This window comes from Macrobrachium nipponense, chromosome 12 (genome assembly GCF_015104395.2).
Source record: "Macrobrachium nipponense isolate FS-2020 chromosome 12, ASM1510439v2, whole genome shotgun sequence".
NCBI classification, from domain to species: Eukaryota; Metazoa; Arthropoda; class Malacostraca; order Decapoda; family Palaemonidae; genus Macrobrachium; species Macrobrachium nipponense.
The window spans coordinates 101710445-101729771 of record NC_087205.1 but is presented as its reverse complement, the minus strand read 5'-3'; the positions used below and the strand labels follow the sequence as shown (position 1 = coordinate 101729771).

The 19327-nt window shown below is 37.1% G+C and overlaps 2 protein-coding genes and 1 long non-coding RNA gene across 12 annotated transcripts in view; 2 read left to right on the top strand and 1 right to left on the bottom strand.

Moving 5' to 3' along the window:
- LOC135224710 (zinc finger CCHC domain-containing protein 8-like) overlaps positions 1 to 2020 on the top strand; it is a gene marked incomplete at its 5' end in the record, with an annotated part of 68964 nt that extends 66944 nt beyond the window's left edge. For all 8 annotated transcript variants that reach the window (XM_064263990.1, XM_064263986.1, XM_064263989.1 and 5 more), the window contains 2 exon segments: positions 183 to 292; positions 404 to 2020. In XM_064263990.1, the coding sequence (XP_064120060.1) occupies positions 183 to 292; positions 404 to 901 (608 nt within the window).
- LOC135224714 (uncharacterized) overlaps positions 1 to 19327 on the top strand; it is a 214541-nt gene that overhangs the window by 95502 nt on the left and 99712 nt on the right. The gene's annotated exons all lie outside the window — the stretch shown is intronic.
- Positions 2075 to 14328, bottom strand: LOC135224711 (uncharacterized). Of its 3 annotated transcripts, XM_064263992.1 has the most exons (9): positions 13546 to 14315; positions 10379 to 10512; positions 9841 to 9934; positions 6443 to 6699; positions 5947 to 6029; positions 4473 to 4590; positions 4175 to 4317; positions 3194 to 3278; positions 2082 to 2741 (listed from the first exon to the last, which is right to left on the bottom strand). In XM_064263992.1, exons 1-9 carry the CDS (start codon positions 14114 to 14116, stop codon positions 2619 to 2621), a joined length of 1608 nt encoding a protein of 535 aa, XP_064120062.1. In that variant the 5' UTR covers positions 14117 to 14315; the 3' UTR covers positions 2082 to 2618. The 3 variants fall into 3 exon arrangements, with proteins under 3 accessions (XP_064120063.1, XP_064120062.1, XP_064120064.1); XM_064263994.1 differs by lacking the exon at positions 4175 to 4317 and having other exon boundaries at positions 2609 to 2741; positions 13546 to 14327; XM_064263993.1 differs by lacking the exons at positions 4175 to 4317; positions 4473 to 4590 and having other exon boundaries at positions 2075 to 2741; positions 13546 to 14328.

Here is a 19327-nt window from a genome sequence, read left to right as displayed (position 1 = left end):
ATATGGCGGAATCACTAAAAGATTTTCTTTATTTTTATCAGTTGCTGGAGATTTACAAGAAAATACCTTTTTACCTGCTGAAGTAAGCAGGCAACCTGTCGATCATTTTTATACTCTGTATTCTTTTTTGAAGTGTAATGCCTCATCAGAGTTAACATATCCCATTGCATTCTTTCTGACAGAATCTGGAGTCACCTCTTCAGCAGAGATAGAATTCAACCCACCATTACCAGATGAACCCTTACCTCCCTTACCTCCTGAGGAGAAGGAGAGCCCAGCATCACCGGAAATGGTAGGCATTTCAGATGTTAAACTGCATCTTTTTTCATATATTTTGAATGCTCTAGTGTCATAGTACTTAAATTCTAGAAATTATTATGAGTTTCTTCTTTTTCCATGATAGCCTGAACCTGTGGAAGAAGGGGAAATTACAGAGGAGGATTCACAGTCCTCCATGAGTTATCTGGAGGCCAAGCGTAAATCACTCTTAGAACAACTGGGACACAGTGGAAATCCCAGTGCCGAGTCAAATCAAGAAAGTAATGCAGAAGAAAAGGAAAATGTAAATTCATCTGATGCAGAAAGTGAAACAGAATCAAGTACACAACTCAATGAAGAGTCTGAGAATTCTAGAAGTAGTAGCAACACTAACATTCATAAAAAACAAAAGGTTAAACACCATAGATCACAGTCCAAAGGTTTCAAGTTAGGTGTTGCTATTCCTCCTTCTATTACTCCGTTCACTCACTTGCCAAGTGCAGAGAAGTGGACTGTTGATGTTACAGATCACATAAATTTTGAGAATTTACCTGATGCTTTAGGAACTTGGGAAAAAATGAAAGGTTTGGTGAGTAAAGTTAGAAAGCGAATGGGTGAAATACATGTAGATGAAGATGAGTAATTTTAGAAAACTGTATAGTTCCACTTTATACATTGAAGCTTCCCAGTGTTTGTATTGTTTTTACAGGGGATAAAATTTATGTTGTTCAAGACTTGAGCAATGTACAGTTTGTATGTTTGTTTCAATGCTGTTTGAAATGTTGCAATCTTAGTGATAAAACTTTATTGTCAATGTCAGAATCAGATGGAGAAAGTTATAATTGGACTGCCATTTTATTATTTCAGATCACAGATTACATTGTCATTGCTAAGCAAAGGATGAATTTTCAACTTGTTAACAAGTCATTTTGTTCTATTGAAACAAAGTTGCTTGCTTTATCCATATCAGAAATTATACTTATAGTATTATAATTTTGTTTAATGTCTTCATGATTTATAAGTTCTTGTTCAGAGCCATTTCTAATTCTTAAGGTCTCTTCTGTTTTTGTGATTACATATGAATAATCAGCCTATAATGAGGCATGTGTTGTATACATAAACGATTTGCTTAGGGAAGTTTTAAGTTTTTTTTTTTCTGCAGAATATACTGGCTCTTAAAGTTAATTTCCTTTTATCTTATTTTTTGTGTATTTTGTTATATGTCAGTGTTTCAGGGTAAAGTCAACAAAATTTGTTGTATGAAAGTCCCTTTCTAGATATGTTTTGAATGTATGTAAAGTATATTGAACCGGTGTTCATTCCTGCGGGGTTATATTTGTCTTTGCATGAATATGTTATATTTTATTTAGTTTGCAGCTTGGATGATTTCAAAAGGTATATATCAGTTACAGTACATTATTTTTCCAATTTGGTTACTGATAGGCAATTCACATTTGCACTTTCTGGTAAGAACTCAAAGGAGAGAACTTTCATATTGGTCATTTGGTCAAAGTGTAGAACTATGAGTTTTCAAATTCATTACACTCACATTATCATCCCGGTAGGAATTTTATTTGATGTAGAATATATTTGAAAAGAATTCAAAATGTACCAGTTTATGGAAAAAACTATCTCCATGGGCTAGTTATCAATAAATTGGTCATGCAGGTCATTTATGCAAATAAAATATTAGGTACTCAAGATTTATTTTCAGTTATGTATATAATCATTCCACTTTATATAAATATACTTTACAAGTGACCTAGACATTTTTTATTTTCATAAGTAAAAGTGCATTCACCAATAATTTTCTAAGTTCTTCCTGTATGGGTTTTGCATCATGCAATCTTTTTCTCTTTTTTTCCATTGGATATTTTGTGCTCCTCCCATAGAGCCTTCAGATAACTAATACTTAGAATCACCTCATTAACACGTCACCTATTGTTACTCTATATTTGTAACCAACCCTAGTACTTGATCAGTGTCAAGAACCAGTAATCAATAGCGTTTTTGTTTATGTGGAAAGTGAGTGGGAAAAGAGTGGAAACAAGGCATGTTAGAGATTGCGATGAGGATGCTAGTTTGCTCTCAGCATGCCATTATGGGTAAAAATGATCAGATATACATATCTATTACTGTACATGAAAACTGGGTGGTGTAGAAAAATTTGTATACAACTTACAATTTTATTACCTGTTATACAAGCATGAGATCTTCGGTTTGAATGTGAAAATATTGTATGCAATACAAGAACTATTTTAATATAATGCAGCCCTTAACATGCAGAGATTTTCAGGATTTCAAAGCACCCGTGAGATTAAAATCTCATGAAAGTTCTTCGAGCTTGAAAATGAGTTACACTAGCCTAATCCTGTGGCTAAAGCTTGGCAGGAAGTTTGCTGAAGTCTAATTGTGGCACTGAGAACACATGTATCCACCAAAGCCTGGTTACAGCTCACACATTTGGCCATGTCATTGAAGCACTGTACGAGAGAGAGATAATTAATATATATATCCTCAAAATGCTTATAGTACAGTAAAAATTTGACATTCACTTCACAGACAATATTTAATGGGGTAGATAAAAGAAATTTCTTTATTTGCTAGGGTCAATATTAAGAGAGGTGAAACTGAGGATGCTTTTTCTATAATTCTAGGGCTGAGAACTAAAAGGGCCAATGTCAAAAAATGGCCGATTGTAGTTAAGACCGTCACTAAACTAGAAATTTATCTCTGTTTCAGTGCTATAATGGCCAATGTTATAAGTTAAGCAATCACCCCAAAAAAAAGCTTTCGTTTGCTGTACTTACCTGAATTTTAATAAAGGAAGCAATATTTTAAATGCGTTTTTCTGAAAACATGGTTTTATGACATTGGCCCTTCTAGTTCTCAGCCCTAGAATTAATCCTCAAAACCTGCTCTATCTGTAACTAACCTGGTCAGGAGGACAGCTCTGTAGGGGTGGCACTGGAGGTGCATGGACACCTCGAGGTACATTGTCTATGTTGGGACCTATTATGCTGAAAGAAATACCATTTCACTTTTGAAAGTTGCTGAGCACTTAAATGTTTAATTAAAATAGCAACTCACATCCTTGTGGTTAACATCAGTACAATAGCCCTCTATTTTATAAATTTTCCCATTATTCAAAAGGCAGAAGTAATTTAGACTGCGGTGGTTCCCAATCCTTTTTTGGCCATGCCCCACCTAATCTCAAAAATCCTGATGCCCCATGTGGTGATATTCTATATTTTTTGTATTCGTGTGGAGGAAGCCCAAAATGCCATTAATTTGGATTAAATATTCTCAAATTGCACCCCTTAAAAATCAAATTACGCCCCACATTGGGAACCACTGATTTAGAGAAACTTTGCTTCAAAAATTTGGTTTAAAAGAAGTACATACATTTTTATGTGAACTGGAATCGGTTTATGTGAAAAATACACATCTAGATTCTGGTTCATCAGTCAGAGAGGGATGAAAAAGACATTTTTCTGTAATTTGTCTCTTAAGCTCTTGCGGTTTTACTTGAATGAGTGTGAGATCTGTTGTGAATAAATCAGGTTAAGATGTGCTGAGTCATTTCATGTACTTGAAATGACTACAGCACATACTAAAGTAATGCTGATATTAAAACTGACAAACAAGAAAAGGCTAGTTTAATGAGGAACTTGAGCAGTTGCTTCAGTACATAGTAATTTTTCTCAAATTCATGTACCATACTATCAGAGCAGCAAATGGACAAAAAGACAAAATTATGAAACCTTATAAGAGAGAAAGAAAAAAATTATGTATAAACTTGAGCTGGGTAAGGTTAATTGCATCCTCGTTTACGTAAAATATTACACCTGTACAAAAAGGATGTTAGATCATTCGTACAGTAGTGTATTCCCATTTGGAAACTTGAAACACTTACATATCACGGCATTTGAAATTTACATCTCGCTGAGCCCCAGGTCGGCACTGAGTCAGGAGAGGAGTTTCCAGAATTGTACCAGGGGTTGGGGAAATGTTTAAGAGCAAATTTGGAACTACAGGATTGCTTACTATGTTGCTCACCTGTCGACAGAAAGCATTTTTTAGTATTTGTGACCACTTCTGTGAAGGAGAATACATACTGCATTTGGACAAGCTGCATATAATGTTTGGATATTTCAGAAAGTAAATGGGGGAAACAAAGCTTTGTGCATACACTGTGACCTGTTATTCCTAACCTGTCTTTTGACTAAACCATCATTGGAGATTCCACGGGTATTGAGTGAAAAACTCGGAGGCGCAAATCTTGGATAAAGCCGATCTAACAAGGCAGCAGTTTCCAAAGACTTCTCATACCTACAGGGGAAAAAAGCATGTACTAGATACAGAAATTTGCAGCATGCCTTTGGCCCCTACCTGTAACCCCTTTCATTCTTATACTGTACCTCTTTCTTCTATCTTACTTACCACCCACTCCTAACAGTTGATTCATAGTGCAACTGCTTTGGTATTTTCCTCCTGTTACACCTTTCAAACCTTTAACTGTGAATTTCCGTTTCAGTGCTGAATGACCTCATGGCCCCAGTGCTTGGTCTTTGACCCTGAATTCTATATTATGCTCAACTCGAGAGATTACTGAAATGTGGAATTTACTTCAAACAAATTGGATGCTTTCTGTAAGTCGGAATATCAAAGTAACTAAAACATTTAAAAGCAATTCATGTCCATTAAACAAATTTCTATGAAATATACTTTTATAGAATTCACTGGTAATAACAAAGATCAGTTTGGAAAAAATGAAATCATTTTTGCTATCCAAAATCTTTTGGTGTGAAGGTTAATGTAACATGGCAAAGGTCAATAGACATTCAGAAACGAGAAAAAGAAGTGGGAATAACCTAAGGAAAGGAAAAGTGACGTGTAATTCAATATTACACACATTTTGCCCTTGTATTTATAGTTAATCCACGTTCCAGACTTGCGTGATTCAGTTATGTACAACTGAATCACGCAAGTCTGGAACGTGATCAACATAAATACAAGGGCAAAATCCACGGAGGAAAGTGATACAAGTTACTAAGCAGATTGATATAAATATGAAAGTAAGTTTACAAAGAAAGCTCGAATAAATGACAAATAGGGATTATAAAGGAAAATATGGGACCATGTCAAGATTAGCGAAGCCACTTTTTTTTTTTTTCTTCAAGATAATATTATACTATATATATATATATATATATATATATATATATATATATATGAATAACTTGATCACAAAGTATATAAAACGTGATGCTATGTATAAATAAAAGGTTTTTTACCACGAAGGAAAAAAATGAAAAAGCGAGATATAGCCAAGTACTTTCGGTCCTGTTCATACCCTTTACTGAAGGACCGAAAGTACTCGGCTATCTCACTTTTCATTTTTCCTTAGAGGCAAAAAATCTTTATATATATATATAATATATATATATTATATATATATATATATATATATATATATATACCAAAGTGGTATCATATTGTTGTCTTGAAAAATAGTGGGTTCGCTATTCTTGACATGACCACAAATATGTTCCTGAAAGCCAACACAAATAGGGGTAGCTACAGTTTAAGATCTATATAATATATATATATATATATATATATATATATATATATATATATATATATATATATATATATATATATATATAAGCTCTCATCACATACCTGGTTTCTTTAAGGGTCGTACAGACCGCTTTTAGCCTTGATAATGAGAATCCCAAAACCTCGCCGAGCTCGCAAGGCACTTCCTGTCAAAACATTGGCTGCAATGCTATAACAGAATCCAGGCAACTGACAATGTTTGTGTAAGGTAAATAAACATGTACGTATATTATATAGTAAATTGTATATTTTATTGTAGCAAAAATGCAAAAACGTGTAACACTTACCAGACATTTTTTCAAATATTTGGACATTTTAAAAGAGCATGGATTGACATAGAAATGTAACGGCATATTCGCCAATTTTACTACAAAACACAATAATATAGCAAGACTGCCAGGATGTACGTAGGTACCTACGAATATTTTACTTTTCATTCTGTTATTTTAACTGAAGGCAAGAGAAAAATAAATGAAAGAGAAGGTAAATTATTAATATAATTATTAAAAAAAACCGTTACAACACTACAAAAAATAGTTAGTCCAAACGCCATGCTTACCGAGCCCAAAGAATGACACCTGCCATCAAAGAGGACGTGGCCGCGTGGTCTTCCATGGAATTCTGTTTCGTGCGGCGGACATAACCGCGGTTGACATTTAAAGGAAAAGCTTTTTAGATCAGGACCCCACATCTCACCAGCGGAACAAGGGCCCTGGCTCATTATGGGATGGCAAACTCCTTCATCATCCGGGATTTCTCCATCGAAGCAATCACACACAGGACTTCCGAAGGCAGTGACGTATAGCCGTTTGCCAACTGGGTGTAGACAATGTTAGTTATGTGCAGTTGGTGTGAAGAGTAACAAAACAATGACAAGATAATAACAAGTGTATCAAAAACCCAGTGAGTGTGCACTATCTTCTTTTAATAATATTTAGCTTAAAGGAAATCGGCATGCAGAGAGCATTCTGGGTGCAAATTCCCAAGATGTATAGGCCTAACTGTAGTATTGCACCAGCCCCGTTTTTTTTTTTCATGCCCCGATGTTTGGGTCAGGTTATGATAAGTAAAGAAGTTTCAGACATTGTAAATTGGGTATGGAAAACATAAAGAGATTATTTACAAGAAGATTCTATGGTTAGTCCTTAAGATATGGCGTCCTGCTTTTTCAGGGAAGGTTCAGTAGCTACTTTGTTATAGTTCGGGAATATGTTTCCTGGCTGGGGAAGGGTGTGTTAACCGTGAGTAGTAAATGATAAGCAAAAATAAGAGTACTTAAAGAACAAACAAATTTTTTTTATCACAAGCATCAAAGATTAACGCGTTTCTTTTTTAAAGGACACAGAATCCAGGGTTATAGGTAGCCAGAAACAATGATTTGTTAATCTCTTAATCTCCCAGAAAGAATTGGGCAGCCACTTCGTTTAAAGGGCAAAATGTTAACAACTTCCTCTCAATAAAACTAGACTTTCTTTATTGGAAACCTCTCATCGATATTAATATCTTCATAACCTATAGAAAATGGTGTTTTCATTTTATCAAGAGGTGCGAGTAGCCTGGGAATATTATTCGGACCTTGGCTCATTCGGACTATGTACTGGCTTATTCGGACCTTCATATGATTGGCCGATTTTTCAATGCAGTTTTACCTCCTGAACAAGAATTTTAAGTAATATTTATTCGGACGACTGTAATCCCCAGGGGCTCGTACTATACACGGCGAAATACATTTAACGACCCAATTCCTGGTGGCTTTTGTATTTGCGGGGACGAACGATGCGGAATGCTTATATAGAAATACCCATTGCTATAATACAAAATTATTAGTATGGGTACGAATCAGCCAAGGTCCGAATAAGCCTGCATCCGATCGGAGGCACTTTCAGGTGACTGATTCAAGTTTAGTTAGTTCGACGGTTTTTGGTGTGTCCGAATTTTGTCTGACTCCTTGTTTGACATGTGTAGCCTAATTGGATATTTTTCCATTGTAGAAGGTATGCACTTGTCATAGTTGAAACTGTAAACGTTGCCATAACAGTTAATAGGAACAGGCCTCGGACCTTGGCTGATTCGGACCTTTACCCAGGCTTATTCGGACCTTCATATGATTGGCCGATTTTTCTATGCGGTTTTACCTCCTGAACAAGAATTTTAAGTAATATTTATTCGGACGACTGTAATTAACTCCAGGGGGCCAGTACTAAACACGGAAAAATACATTGGACGCCCCAATCCCTATTGAATGTCGTATCCGCGGTTACGTTCCTTGCAGTCCGTGCGGAACGATTCTGTAGAATTACCTCTTGTTAATTTGCCAAAACATTTTTTGAGGTATCAAATGTGTTATAAATAGGTTGGGCCAAGACATAGAATATCCTAGACCATGTGCTGCGGCACGACAATGCTGTATAAATAAACATTAGCAAAACAGGGAAGGATTTATAAAAAGGAACACTTTATAGAAAGGGAAAATTATAGGAGTCGAAAAGTTGCTTTAACACTAGCCTACGTTTAAGAGAATGTACGAATAAAGTAAAACAAAGTGCCTGCTACATCTAAGACCGAGACATTATATTTTATTTTTACCTGCCTAAGCCAAAGTTAGTTATACCCAAGGCCTATACAAAGGCCTTGGTTATACCTTGAGTATATTATGTAGGCCAGATTTTGGAGATACGTATCCGTAGCCCAAATTGCACTTTACCATTTTTGAACTACCTATGTCTAGCTATAAATAGTCTAAGCAAGTGTGTTCAAACAAGGAAGGCGGCAGTGCATGTATTACCTATACAAAGTCCGGAGAACATATGCACACATTGCAGCCCGATGCCATTTCTTCGATCTGTTATATTGCATATTTCAGAGGTGCAGGCCACGAAAATGAAGATGATACTTATGTCTAAGTGTTTTTGAGGATTATTGTGATGAATGGTTCGGTGCTTAACCCTTCCCCTTTTCATTATTATATGTAGGCTGAATTAATTTCTATCCTGTGACCATTCCTATACCGATGGATACCAGTAGTTAAGATTTGCTCATATGAAAATATGTTTTCAACATTCATTGTAATATTCCTCATTCATGACCGTGATTTACTCATTAGCCTTGCTTTGTATACGGCGTTGATATTCTGTAATGATTTTAATATTTCTTTTGCAAGACTTGTGTCTCCTGGTCCTAAATTTCGTAATATTATTAAAATTTTGTATATAATTTTGTAAACTGTCTGCGTGATTTTTCTCATAGATGGTAATACGAAAACGTTATAAATCCTAAACCAATCTCACATTTTGCACTGGAGTAGTTTGACACATTTATGGAAGCTCTCCATATTGCAGTCCTTCCAAAACTGCATTGCCTTTCGTTAAGTTTGTGTACATGCATGTGTGTGTATGTGTATTTGTCTGTGTATGCACGTGCTCGACTCATGCTTGAGTGGGGAAGAGTTTCTGTTGGGGAAATTTTAGCAACTAATTTTTCACGTTTTTTTTTTTTTTTTTTTTTTTTAATTTACATTAGAACACCAGTAACGCAATTTCCAAATTATAAAATGGTTCCCTGTGAGTCATGAGAAGAAGTACAGTAATACTAAATACTCATGCATAATAAAGCTTAACACTCCGGAAAGTGTTAATCTCTCTGTCAAATTTCGGTAGCTTGACGTCAACTTACGAATAAAGTGCGGAAACCGTTGAAATTGAAGCGTACTTCATTTCATCAAACATTTAGCCGTCGTATTCAAGTAACACGTCGAACTTAAGAGCATACCCCAACTCTTCCTTAGCGGTTGTTAAGAAATTTTTTAAATATATAGTATGTATGTATGTATATATGTATGTGTATATATATATATATATATATATATATATATATATATAATATATGTATGAAAGATAAAAGTGACTACTTATTCCCAACGGCTGCCAGACAGAGGTTAAAAAGACATAATATACAGACCTGGACAAATCCCGGGTTCTCGGACGTCATGGCAGAGTTGGTCAGACACCAAGAACACTCTACCTCGGCCGCACAGTCGTGTGCCACAAGTTCCCTTGAAAAAGAAAGTGCAGGTATTTTATCAATAAAAAAAAAATCAAAGCTTTCATAAATAAATACAATAATCACAATTATGAAGGTTATCCGTTGTATAAAGCGTCAGCGATGTAAGTTTTATATAGAAATGAATTCATTGGTACTACTTTCGTTCACATAGGCCTAAGTTGTGAAGGGAATCTTAGGTTACCTTGGAAAAATTATCTGCTTCATTTAAGTATATAAGTACATAATTGTAGTATCTTTTTAAAATTTTGATTTTGAACAGCTATCAATCACTCTTCGTTCTAGTTTTTTTTTTTTATATAATCTCGTAAGTCTTTTTTTAATGTTCTTAACGTCCTGGAGTATCATTAATAATATTATCATCTAAAATTCCCCGTTAAAATAATTTGAGTCTTGCCATCAAAAATTACTACAATTTAGATTACAATGTAGTTACCTGTAACGGGTTGGTGGTAGCATTTAGAACTATCCACTCGGGAGGGGGGCAAGGGGGCGCCGAATCGAGCAGCTTAGCGCATGTCCCTTCTATAAGGACTTCAGCCCTTGGGCAACCATCGGCTTCTAGATTTTCTGAAAAGAAAAGTTTCATTGGATGTAATTAATGTTTACCAAGACATAGGCCTTGTCATTGAGTCTAAAGATGTTTGTTTAGTGGGGGTGCAGGAGAGATGGTTTTAAATTGGCTAGAGAGATAACTTTACTGAAGTCCTACTGTGCTCGTAATTATGATATAGTGGTGTATCATGATATGAATGAAGTTTGAGCCTTCTCTACGGTCTGCAACATCCAGCCTGAAAGACACATTATATGATTATTACACATAGGCGCAAACACTTTTTTTTCAGTGAGTTAGCTGTTCCCCATAAATAGCTGATCAGTTATCAATGATAACTCCCTTCCTCTGTTGTCTCTTCGCTCAAAACCTTGTGAATAAATACAGATAGTCCCATAAATCTCGGAAATGACCACCGGGGAAACCGTCAAATAGTGTAATGATCAAAACACGAGACAGACACATCACTTGGTACTCACCCTTGTTTAGCAGATTTAAGTTTACCTAAACTTGATCAGGCAACATAGCAAGGAAAAATCACGAGATTTGCAATTGTGAAAGATGTATTGAAAAATCATGTAATTTTGTTAAAAGTGTTTGCAAATTCAGACTTGTCGTTACGACAGGAACTGTTTATGTGCTCCCTGGAAGATCACAAGTACATGAGTACTAATTGTTTCATTGACCCGGCTCTAATGAATGGACGAAGGAGATTAGTCTACGGATACAAAAACCAATATTTCATAAGTGTTAAATACTTCCCCCAAAAATAATTTTAATTCTTCTGAAAAAGTAATGTTTATCGCATTCGTGTTGTTTTTATATGTACAGCACGAAAACGGAAGAGCCATTAAACTAAACACAACAAATTTTATTGCGTTTTAACCGTAAGATCCGGTATTTGAGGCGGCAACGGATCGCCGGTGTGGGTACGTTTAGTGCCGCTAAAAGGGCTAATTTACTAATTATTTAGATGCGTTTTTGTTTTGGGCAATTTAATGGATGTCTTTTGTTTCCGCGTAGCAGATGAAAAGTCGCCGACCTGAACTATATATAGTTCCCACTCAAAACCCATCTCTCTCTCTCTCTCCTCTCTCTCTCTCTCTCTCTAGAAAATAATTATCTACAGAAATATGTGTTTATTTAGTCATCGTTCACTTACAAATATGCGAACATGGTAGGCTAACATTATAACAATTAACAGCAAAAAAAGTTCTCGACTGTCTAATTGTTTCAGACTGAGATCCTCAGTAAAACAAACAAACAAAATTAAGGTTTAGGTTGTAAGCCAGAGTCGTTTAATATTACTCAGTTCTCTGTAGGGGGTAGCTTCGTCAGTTGCACCGCGTTTCCGGCGTCCCTTCGACCCCTAGCTGGAACCCTTTTCGTTTCTATTACTGTACCTCCGTTCATATTCTCTCCTTCTTATATTTGTTTTTTCCAACCTCTCCTGTCAGTTGTTTCGTAGTGCAACTGCTTTGAGGTTTTCCTCCTGTTATACCTTTCAGACCTTTCTACTCTCGGTTTCCCTTTTCTGAATACATGTTGAACAAAAAATGCATGTTATGCAATATAAGCTAATATACAGTATACCATCACCCAAACGCTAAAATATTCATGCAACGATTCTTAGATTGAGAGAGAGAGAGAGAAGCTGTAATTTCCATGACAAGCCTCCGATTGAACCGTAGTAGCATCCACGCACGGTCTAGGTAAACCGCTGTCCAGATTTCATTTCGTTCCCATGATTAGGGTCTCATCCACTATCAATGGATTATTTGCGCTGTGTTCTTGTAAGCCTTGGTTTCAGGTTCACTTGGAGTAATTCAGGGAATAGAGACTTAATCATTCATTGAAGTGTGAAATATGCGCTGGTGCTCATTTATGATTTGCTAAGATATTGTTCATTACGAAGGTGGTGAGGAATGACACGACAAATTCTTCCATCTAAATTTACACACACACACACACACACATATACTTATATATATATATATTTATATATATATATATATATATATATATATATATATATACACATATACATATATATATACACATATAATAATATATATATATATATATATATATAATATATATAATGTGTGTGTGCGTAATATACCTACATGCATACATAATATATATGGAAGGATTTAATGAACCTCAGTGAACAATATTTTAGCAAATCATAAATGAGACTTGCATATTTCGTATTAAATTTTGGCGTTTTTTTTTAAAGAGCACATATGTTATTCTGCATCGTATATAATATTTTGTATCTTCATACAGCCATACGTAAACATATACATGCATTTATGCATAGATATGGCCACTCTAGGCGTAAGGTTCTGAGGAGAAAGGTTAAGTAGCTAAACAAAATCCTATCTAGATAAAACACTAAAGGATACGTATAGCGCCCATGGTTTGAGTTTGCTTTTAAATATTTAATCTAGATTAAATACCTTGTGGTGGGGGAGGGGGGATTGATCTACTACGCTGCAACCCCTTTCATTCCCATATATTGTACCTCCGTTCATATTCCTCTCTCTCTCTCCCATCTGACTTTCCACCCTCTCTTAACAATTGTTTTATAGAACTTCCTGTCACATCTTTCAAACCTCGTTTTCTCTCAATGAATGTCCTTATATGTCCGACGCATGGCCTATGGCCTAAATTTTGTATCCCAATTCAAGATTGAGTGAAACACATTTTACCGGAAGAATTAATGCCATTCTTGGAAGAAAAAGTCTAACTGCAAATTTTAGATTGAATTCAAAACGATCTCTCCTGCCATCTGGGAGCGTTGTTTAAGAAAGAAGAAGAGTATGTGGAACAGTGTGTTAATATTAAAGAGATTGGACAATTTTAACATACAGACCCATTTCTAAAAATTGTTCTCAAGAATGATACGACTTTATTTGCACAAGGTTCAGTTAAAAGGATCCCAACAGAATTATTGATGGCCAAAATATTCCGAATCTTGACACTTGCCTGAGGTTTGAATGTGTATCAAATTTCCTAGCCTGAATAAATTTCTTAGCAACACTTACCTAACTTATGAAAGGCTGGTCCCCTGTCACCTGGTAATAAGAACGGTATGAGAGGCGTGACTGGTTCCGGGCGTGGTGGCAGCTGTGGAAAAATGATTTGCGGTGTCTGTGGCGGAACGTTTGTGACCGGCGTCGCTGGCACGATGCATGACGCCACCAAATTGGGTAGACTCGCTAAGAAGAACGCTCCCAAAAAGAACTGAAAAGTTCTCGAAAAGGAGCAGTCGCAGGATTCTTGCGTCGTGATGTTCGACTCGTCAGAGTCTCTGCGAAACCTTGCTCTTGGCAGGCGTCGGCTTCTACCGCCACCAGAGCGGTCGTCATCGTCGTTGTAGTACCTTCGCCTGACTCCAAATAACCAGGGAAACAGTGTCGTGAGTATGAAAGGCGGCGTTACCGTATCCTCTACGATCTCTGTTTCGTAGGAGTTCATGCGGTAGACAACAGTGGTGCAAGTGCAGCATACACTCTCGTCAACGCTGCACAATGACGACACGGACGCAGATATCAAACCGAAAACCACCGTCTGTCCGATGCTAGTACTACACGAGATGGCACCGAAGAACGCCATTGGTCACAGACTTTGAATGTCCACTCATCCTCAGCAAAGCGGGAGGCTTTTGGTGAATGCATTTGATGATTTTCTCTCCTAAAACACATTTAAAATTCGTGAGGCCAATATCAAATCAGTCCATTGTCTCTGGACATTCTGGAAGTTAGAAGAGCCTATGTTGCCGTCAACATGAACTATATTGACTCAGTGAATTGCTGCCAAGCAGTGTTTTTCAAAAAGAGGCGCTGTTGTCGGTGCTGCAGTGATGAAACTCATTTTATTGTAAGTCAGTTCAACTGTAAGACAAAAATCTTTGTGTTAAGTATTGTTTCGGAGAACTGTGAATTAAAAGGAACTTCAAGATATAATTTTTTGAAAATAAATTGTGTGACTTTTTACTTATAGCTTGCTTGCTTGATTTCCAGGAAGTCAAGTTAGACATGGAGTTCATTACCAGTTGTCTATTTTGCATAAAGAAAAATTAACACGTGAACGCACGTTCCTTTGAATGCATTAGGATTCCTACAGGAAGGTCACAGAAATGTGAGAACGAACAGACCAACTAAGATTAAATATTTAGAGAGATGATGTTTGTAAACAAGTGAAGCATATCTTGCGCATGCGCTGTACGTTGGTGGCCAAACGCTGACAATGGCAGACGACGCTTCTACCTAATTTCACTTTGTCAAGTGTTTTGTGCGCACTGTACATGCATGGCAGGGTAAGGTTTCTTTCTTGCTTATTAAACTGATATAAGTAGTCTCGTGTAGTGCTATATTAATTTCTCAAAATGTAAAAAAAAAAATATTTTAAAAGTTGCTTATTTTTAGTTTTTCAGTCTTAACTTCATTTACCATGAGAGAAAAACATTTCATGGCAACAATAAATATTTTAAAATAAATGTTATTTTGTTTTCCAAAGACGTTTATAATCCAGTAGTTTCAAACAAGTTTCACGGATACGTATTGGTGAAAACTTCTGTCCATGTGTTGGTAGTGGCGCAAAAATATTATTGGAACGTCACACTTGGTAATGGTTTGCAGACGTTTACGGTTTCACATGGCAGGCTATGGGCTTGATCATATGAATTTAGTAATAATATTACTCATTTACTGTACAAGTGTTCAACCTTGTACCTCCTGAGTAATTTGAGCCAGTTTGCGAAGTGCTCACTGCTCTCTTTCATCTTAATTCTTTTTAAGCTTTGCATGAGTTGAGCAGTTAATGGCTGCCAGCTGTATACTTATTTCGCCTATCCTTGTCACTTTCGCTGGGAATACGAACCCAGGATACTAAGCTTCCCTTTCCACACTATTCGTGCATCCTACAACAACACACGAGTGAACCATTGTTTATGAGTAACTCTGAATAAGGCGCAGATTAACTTGAATGATCAACGTTCTGATGCGGTAGAACGGCGGAAATGGCTTTTTGCCTACCAGCAGCGTTATTGTTTGGAAAATTACATGTTGATGACTCCTATTTGTTATTCAAATAATTTTTTTTTATCTAGATGCATAGTCCGTTTACTTTTCCTTATCTGTAAGCTCTTGTTAAAAAAAATAAAAAAAAGATGGTTAAGTTCATAGCGTAGTTAAAATTCTACCCGTTTCCATATTGTCAAAGAAGGAAATTGTGAATTAGATATTAAAATTGAAATTAACGAGACTGCCCTGAATAAGCGCGGAAAACCAACTGCAATAGGGACAAGATGCAAAACTGTTCAAGCTTCATAAGAGAATGAGCGTTAATACTCAGGGTTAGAGCAAATATGAATACCCAATAAGGAAAATAGTGGGAAAGATTCATACGCAGCTCTCTCTCTCTCTCTCTCTCTCTCTCTCTCTCTCTCTCTCTCTCTCTCTCTCTCTCTCAGCGAATTCTTTCGAGGAAGATAATCTACAGCCAATATAGAGAAATAAGGTTTGTCGAAGTCAGAGGTAAAAATCTTCGGGAATAAAAAATCTGAAAAGTCTTTTTGTCAAATGAACTCGTTTATTACCTCGACCTTGGTGACATTACCGAAGTATTTCCGTTTTTAGAAATCGTCTCCTCTGTCATGTGCTGAGCAGACGGAGAAACGTTATACGAAGAACAATGGGTCGATTCGAGTTTGTTTCCTTTGGGTTTCTCGACTGTTTCCGCCTCCCTTCGTCGGCGTTGATCGCGCAACCTGACCCTGATTTGGTGTGTGATGGAGGGCGGAGCTTTAAGTATATATGGATATCGCCGTAGGGCAGTGGTTTCCAACCTTTTCTATTTCTCGCCCCCCTTCATTGCGTGGCACATTCTCTGCGCCGCCCCCCTTCCTTAAATACTGTAGTTTTCATATTTGCAAAACGTTACTTTCGTTATCTTTTATAATTGTTTAATAATTAATTTCTTAATATAGAATTTGAAATAGTTTATATACTCAGACAACTAAATTTCATATTTATATCTGAAATATTTTCTCAGTATTTGGAAATTCTGAATTCCATCATAATTAATAATTTTCAGATATAATTATCCCTTTCATCAAGCATTTGCGCTTCCCTCCTGGCAGCCCTTCGAGCCCCCCCTCCCCAAAGGGGGGCGCGCCCCACAGGTTGGAAACCACTGTCGTAGGGGGATAGTGCTGTAGGCATTACTTAAGGTTCTTTGTAACGTCCCTTCGGCCCCCAGCTGCAGCCCTTTTCATCCCTTTTACTGTACTTCTGTTCATATTCTCTTTCTTCCATCTTCCTTCCCACCCTCACCCAACAGTTGTTTCATAGTGCAACTGCTTTGAGGTTTTCCTCCTGTTACACCTTTTAAACCTTTTACGCTCAATATCCCTTTCAGCGCTGAATGACCTCATAGGTCCCGGTGGCGGGCCTTTGGCCTAAGCTTTATATTCCATTCCACATATTTCAGATTCTGGTCATATCTGTGTAAGATGTAGAAATGCAAGACGTCCGCCGAACTAGGAAGAACGTTCTTTTGCATTTAAACGCCGAATAAAGAAGTAACTCCTTTAATTTTGCATTAATATGTTAATTTCGTATGTATTGGCCTGGGTGTTTTTCCAAATTATAATTGTTTTTGAAATATTTATCTTTACTTTTGTCTTTATTGTGTTTACGAAACTATATCCAATAACTAACTACGAACTGTGACCTACGGTTTCTATTTTTACCCATTACCCGTTTCACAGATACTTAGAGCGGTAGTGCTGTCAGTGCACCTCACGCGGTGCGCTGTATGCATTGTTTAAGGTTCTTTGCAGCGTCCCTTCGTCCCCTATCAGCAACCCCTTTCATTCCTTTTTCTGTACCTCCGTTCATATTCTTTTTCTTCCATCTGACTTTCCATCCCCTCTAACAGTGCAGCCTCGAGGTTTTCATCCTGTTAAGCCTTTCAGACCTTCTTACTGTCCATTTCCTTTTCGGCGCTGAATGACCTGGTAGGTCCCAGTGCTTGTCCTTTGGCCTAAATTCTATAATCCAATCCAAGTGTAAATAGGACAGGTAACCAATGCTCCTAAAAGTATAAATAGCAACGGTAACTAAGACTCTTTAAGTATAATTAGTAAAGGTGAATAGAACTTGTAGAATAGTTTTAGTAAAGTTAATTACTATTCGCTAAGTATAAATAGTATAGATAAGATAACACACCCAAAGTTATAAATTGTAAAGAAAAATGATACGCATAAAAGTAGAAATGGTAAAGCTAACCAATAACTCCTAAATGCTTGCAGAGTATAAGCAATCAGTACCATTAAGAGCACACATTATATATCATAACAATAATATGGACACTTGAATGTCTTGCGCTCCGAAATAAAGGAAATATGTAAATCGGGTTCAACGCTCTATATGTAAACAATAAGAAAGAAAACGATAACAGAAACAGAATTGGAGGTATGAATAGAAAAATTGAGAGAGAGAGCGAGAGGGTATAGAGCATTGTATCATCATTTGGAAAACCTGGTTATTGAAGCCCAATTCTGTCGGAAACCATATAACAGCTGTAACGTGACGTTGTTACGCCGTTCGTCTGGAGATTATAGTTAATTTTACGGATCTTAACGAGCGTCATGAGGACGTCGATAACCTCTGGTAACTACTGGCACAGTACTTGGAAGATCAATAACTCATGCCAGGGTTCAGTACAGGAAAGAAATTGGCCGTTGAGGAAGATCAGTGACCCTGCTACTAATAATGATTGTGATAGAGATGGGAAATTACTGAACCTGGGAAAGATTTTTTGGGAGGGGGAAGGGTTGACTAGCTGAGCAACCCTTCTTAAAAGCCGTTTTCCGTCGGGGAATACTGTCGCCAGTGCACCTTACGCGGCGCACTGAAGACATTATAAGGTTCTTTGCAGTGGCGTTCCCTCGGCTTGTAGCTGCAACCCCCTTCATTCGTTGTACTATATACTTCCGTTCATATTTCTTTCATCTCACTCCCCCCACCCCTAACAATTGTTTCAACATTATTTTCATCGCTGAATGACTACTTAGGTCCCAGCGCTTGGCTTTTGGCCTGAAGTTTATATCCCATTTCCAACAATTGCTTCCACATTGTTCTCAGCGCCAAGTGACATCGTAGGTCCCAGAGCTTGGCCTTTGGCCTAAATTTTTACATTCCAATTATTAAAAGCTGTTTGCCCCCTGATTCGTTGTTTTACCGTCATTACGGAAATCCAATCCAATGATAAACAGCACTCGTCAATTGCAGATCCAAAGGTTGCAACTGCGGGGCCGCGCCATCCGTGCTGTGTGTGTGTGTGTCTTTCCCAGAATCTTAAGGTCAACGACCCGGGCTGGGAAATACGCCCAAGACGTATTTCGGGCATCCAGGTATGACCTCATAATTACCCGATTCTCTCAATTGCTACAAGATGAGAAAGATTAATAACAGCTGGAAACATAAAAACATCCGTTACCCCTTTTCAACTGACTATTTCAGATGGGGTGGCGTGGTTGGTATGGTCTTGGACTACCACCTTGGTGGCTGCAAGTTCAATTCTCGGGCATTCCATTGAGGAGTCAGAGATGTGTAATTCTGGTGATAGAAGCTCACTCTCGACGTGGTTCGGAAGACACGTAAAGCCGTTGGTCCCGTTGCTGAATAACCACTAGCTCCATGCAACGTAAAAACACCATACAAACAAATATTTGAGAGGGAGTTTTGTCAAATCTTATGTTTGGTGCTGTGACTGATACACGGCGATATAATATTAAGCCCACTTAGATTGCAAGCTTTA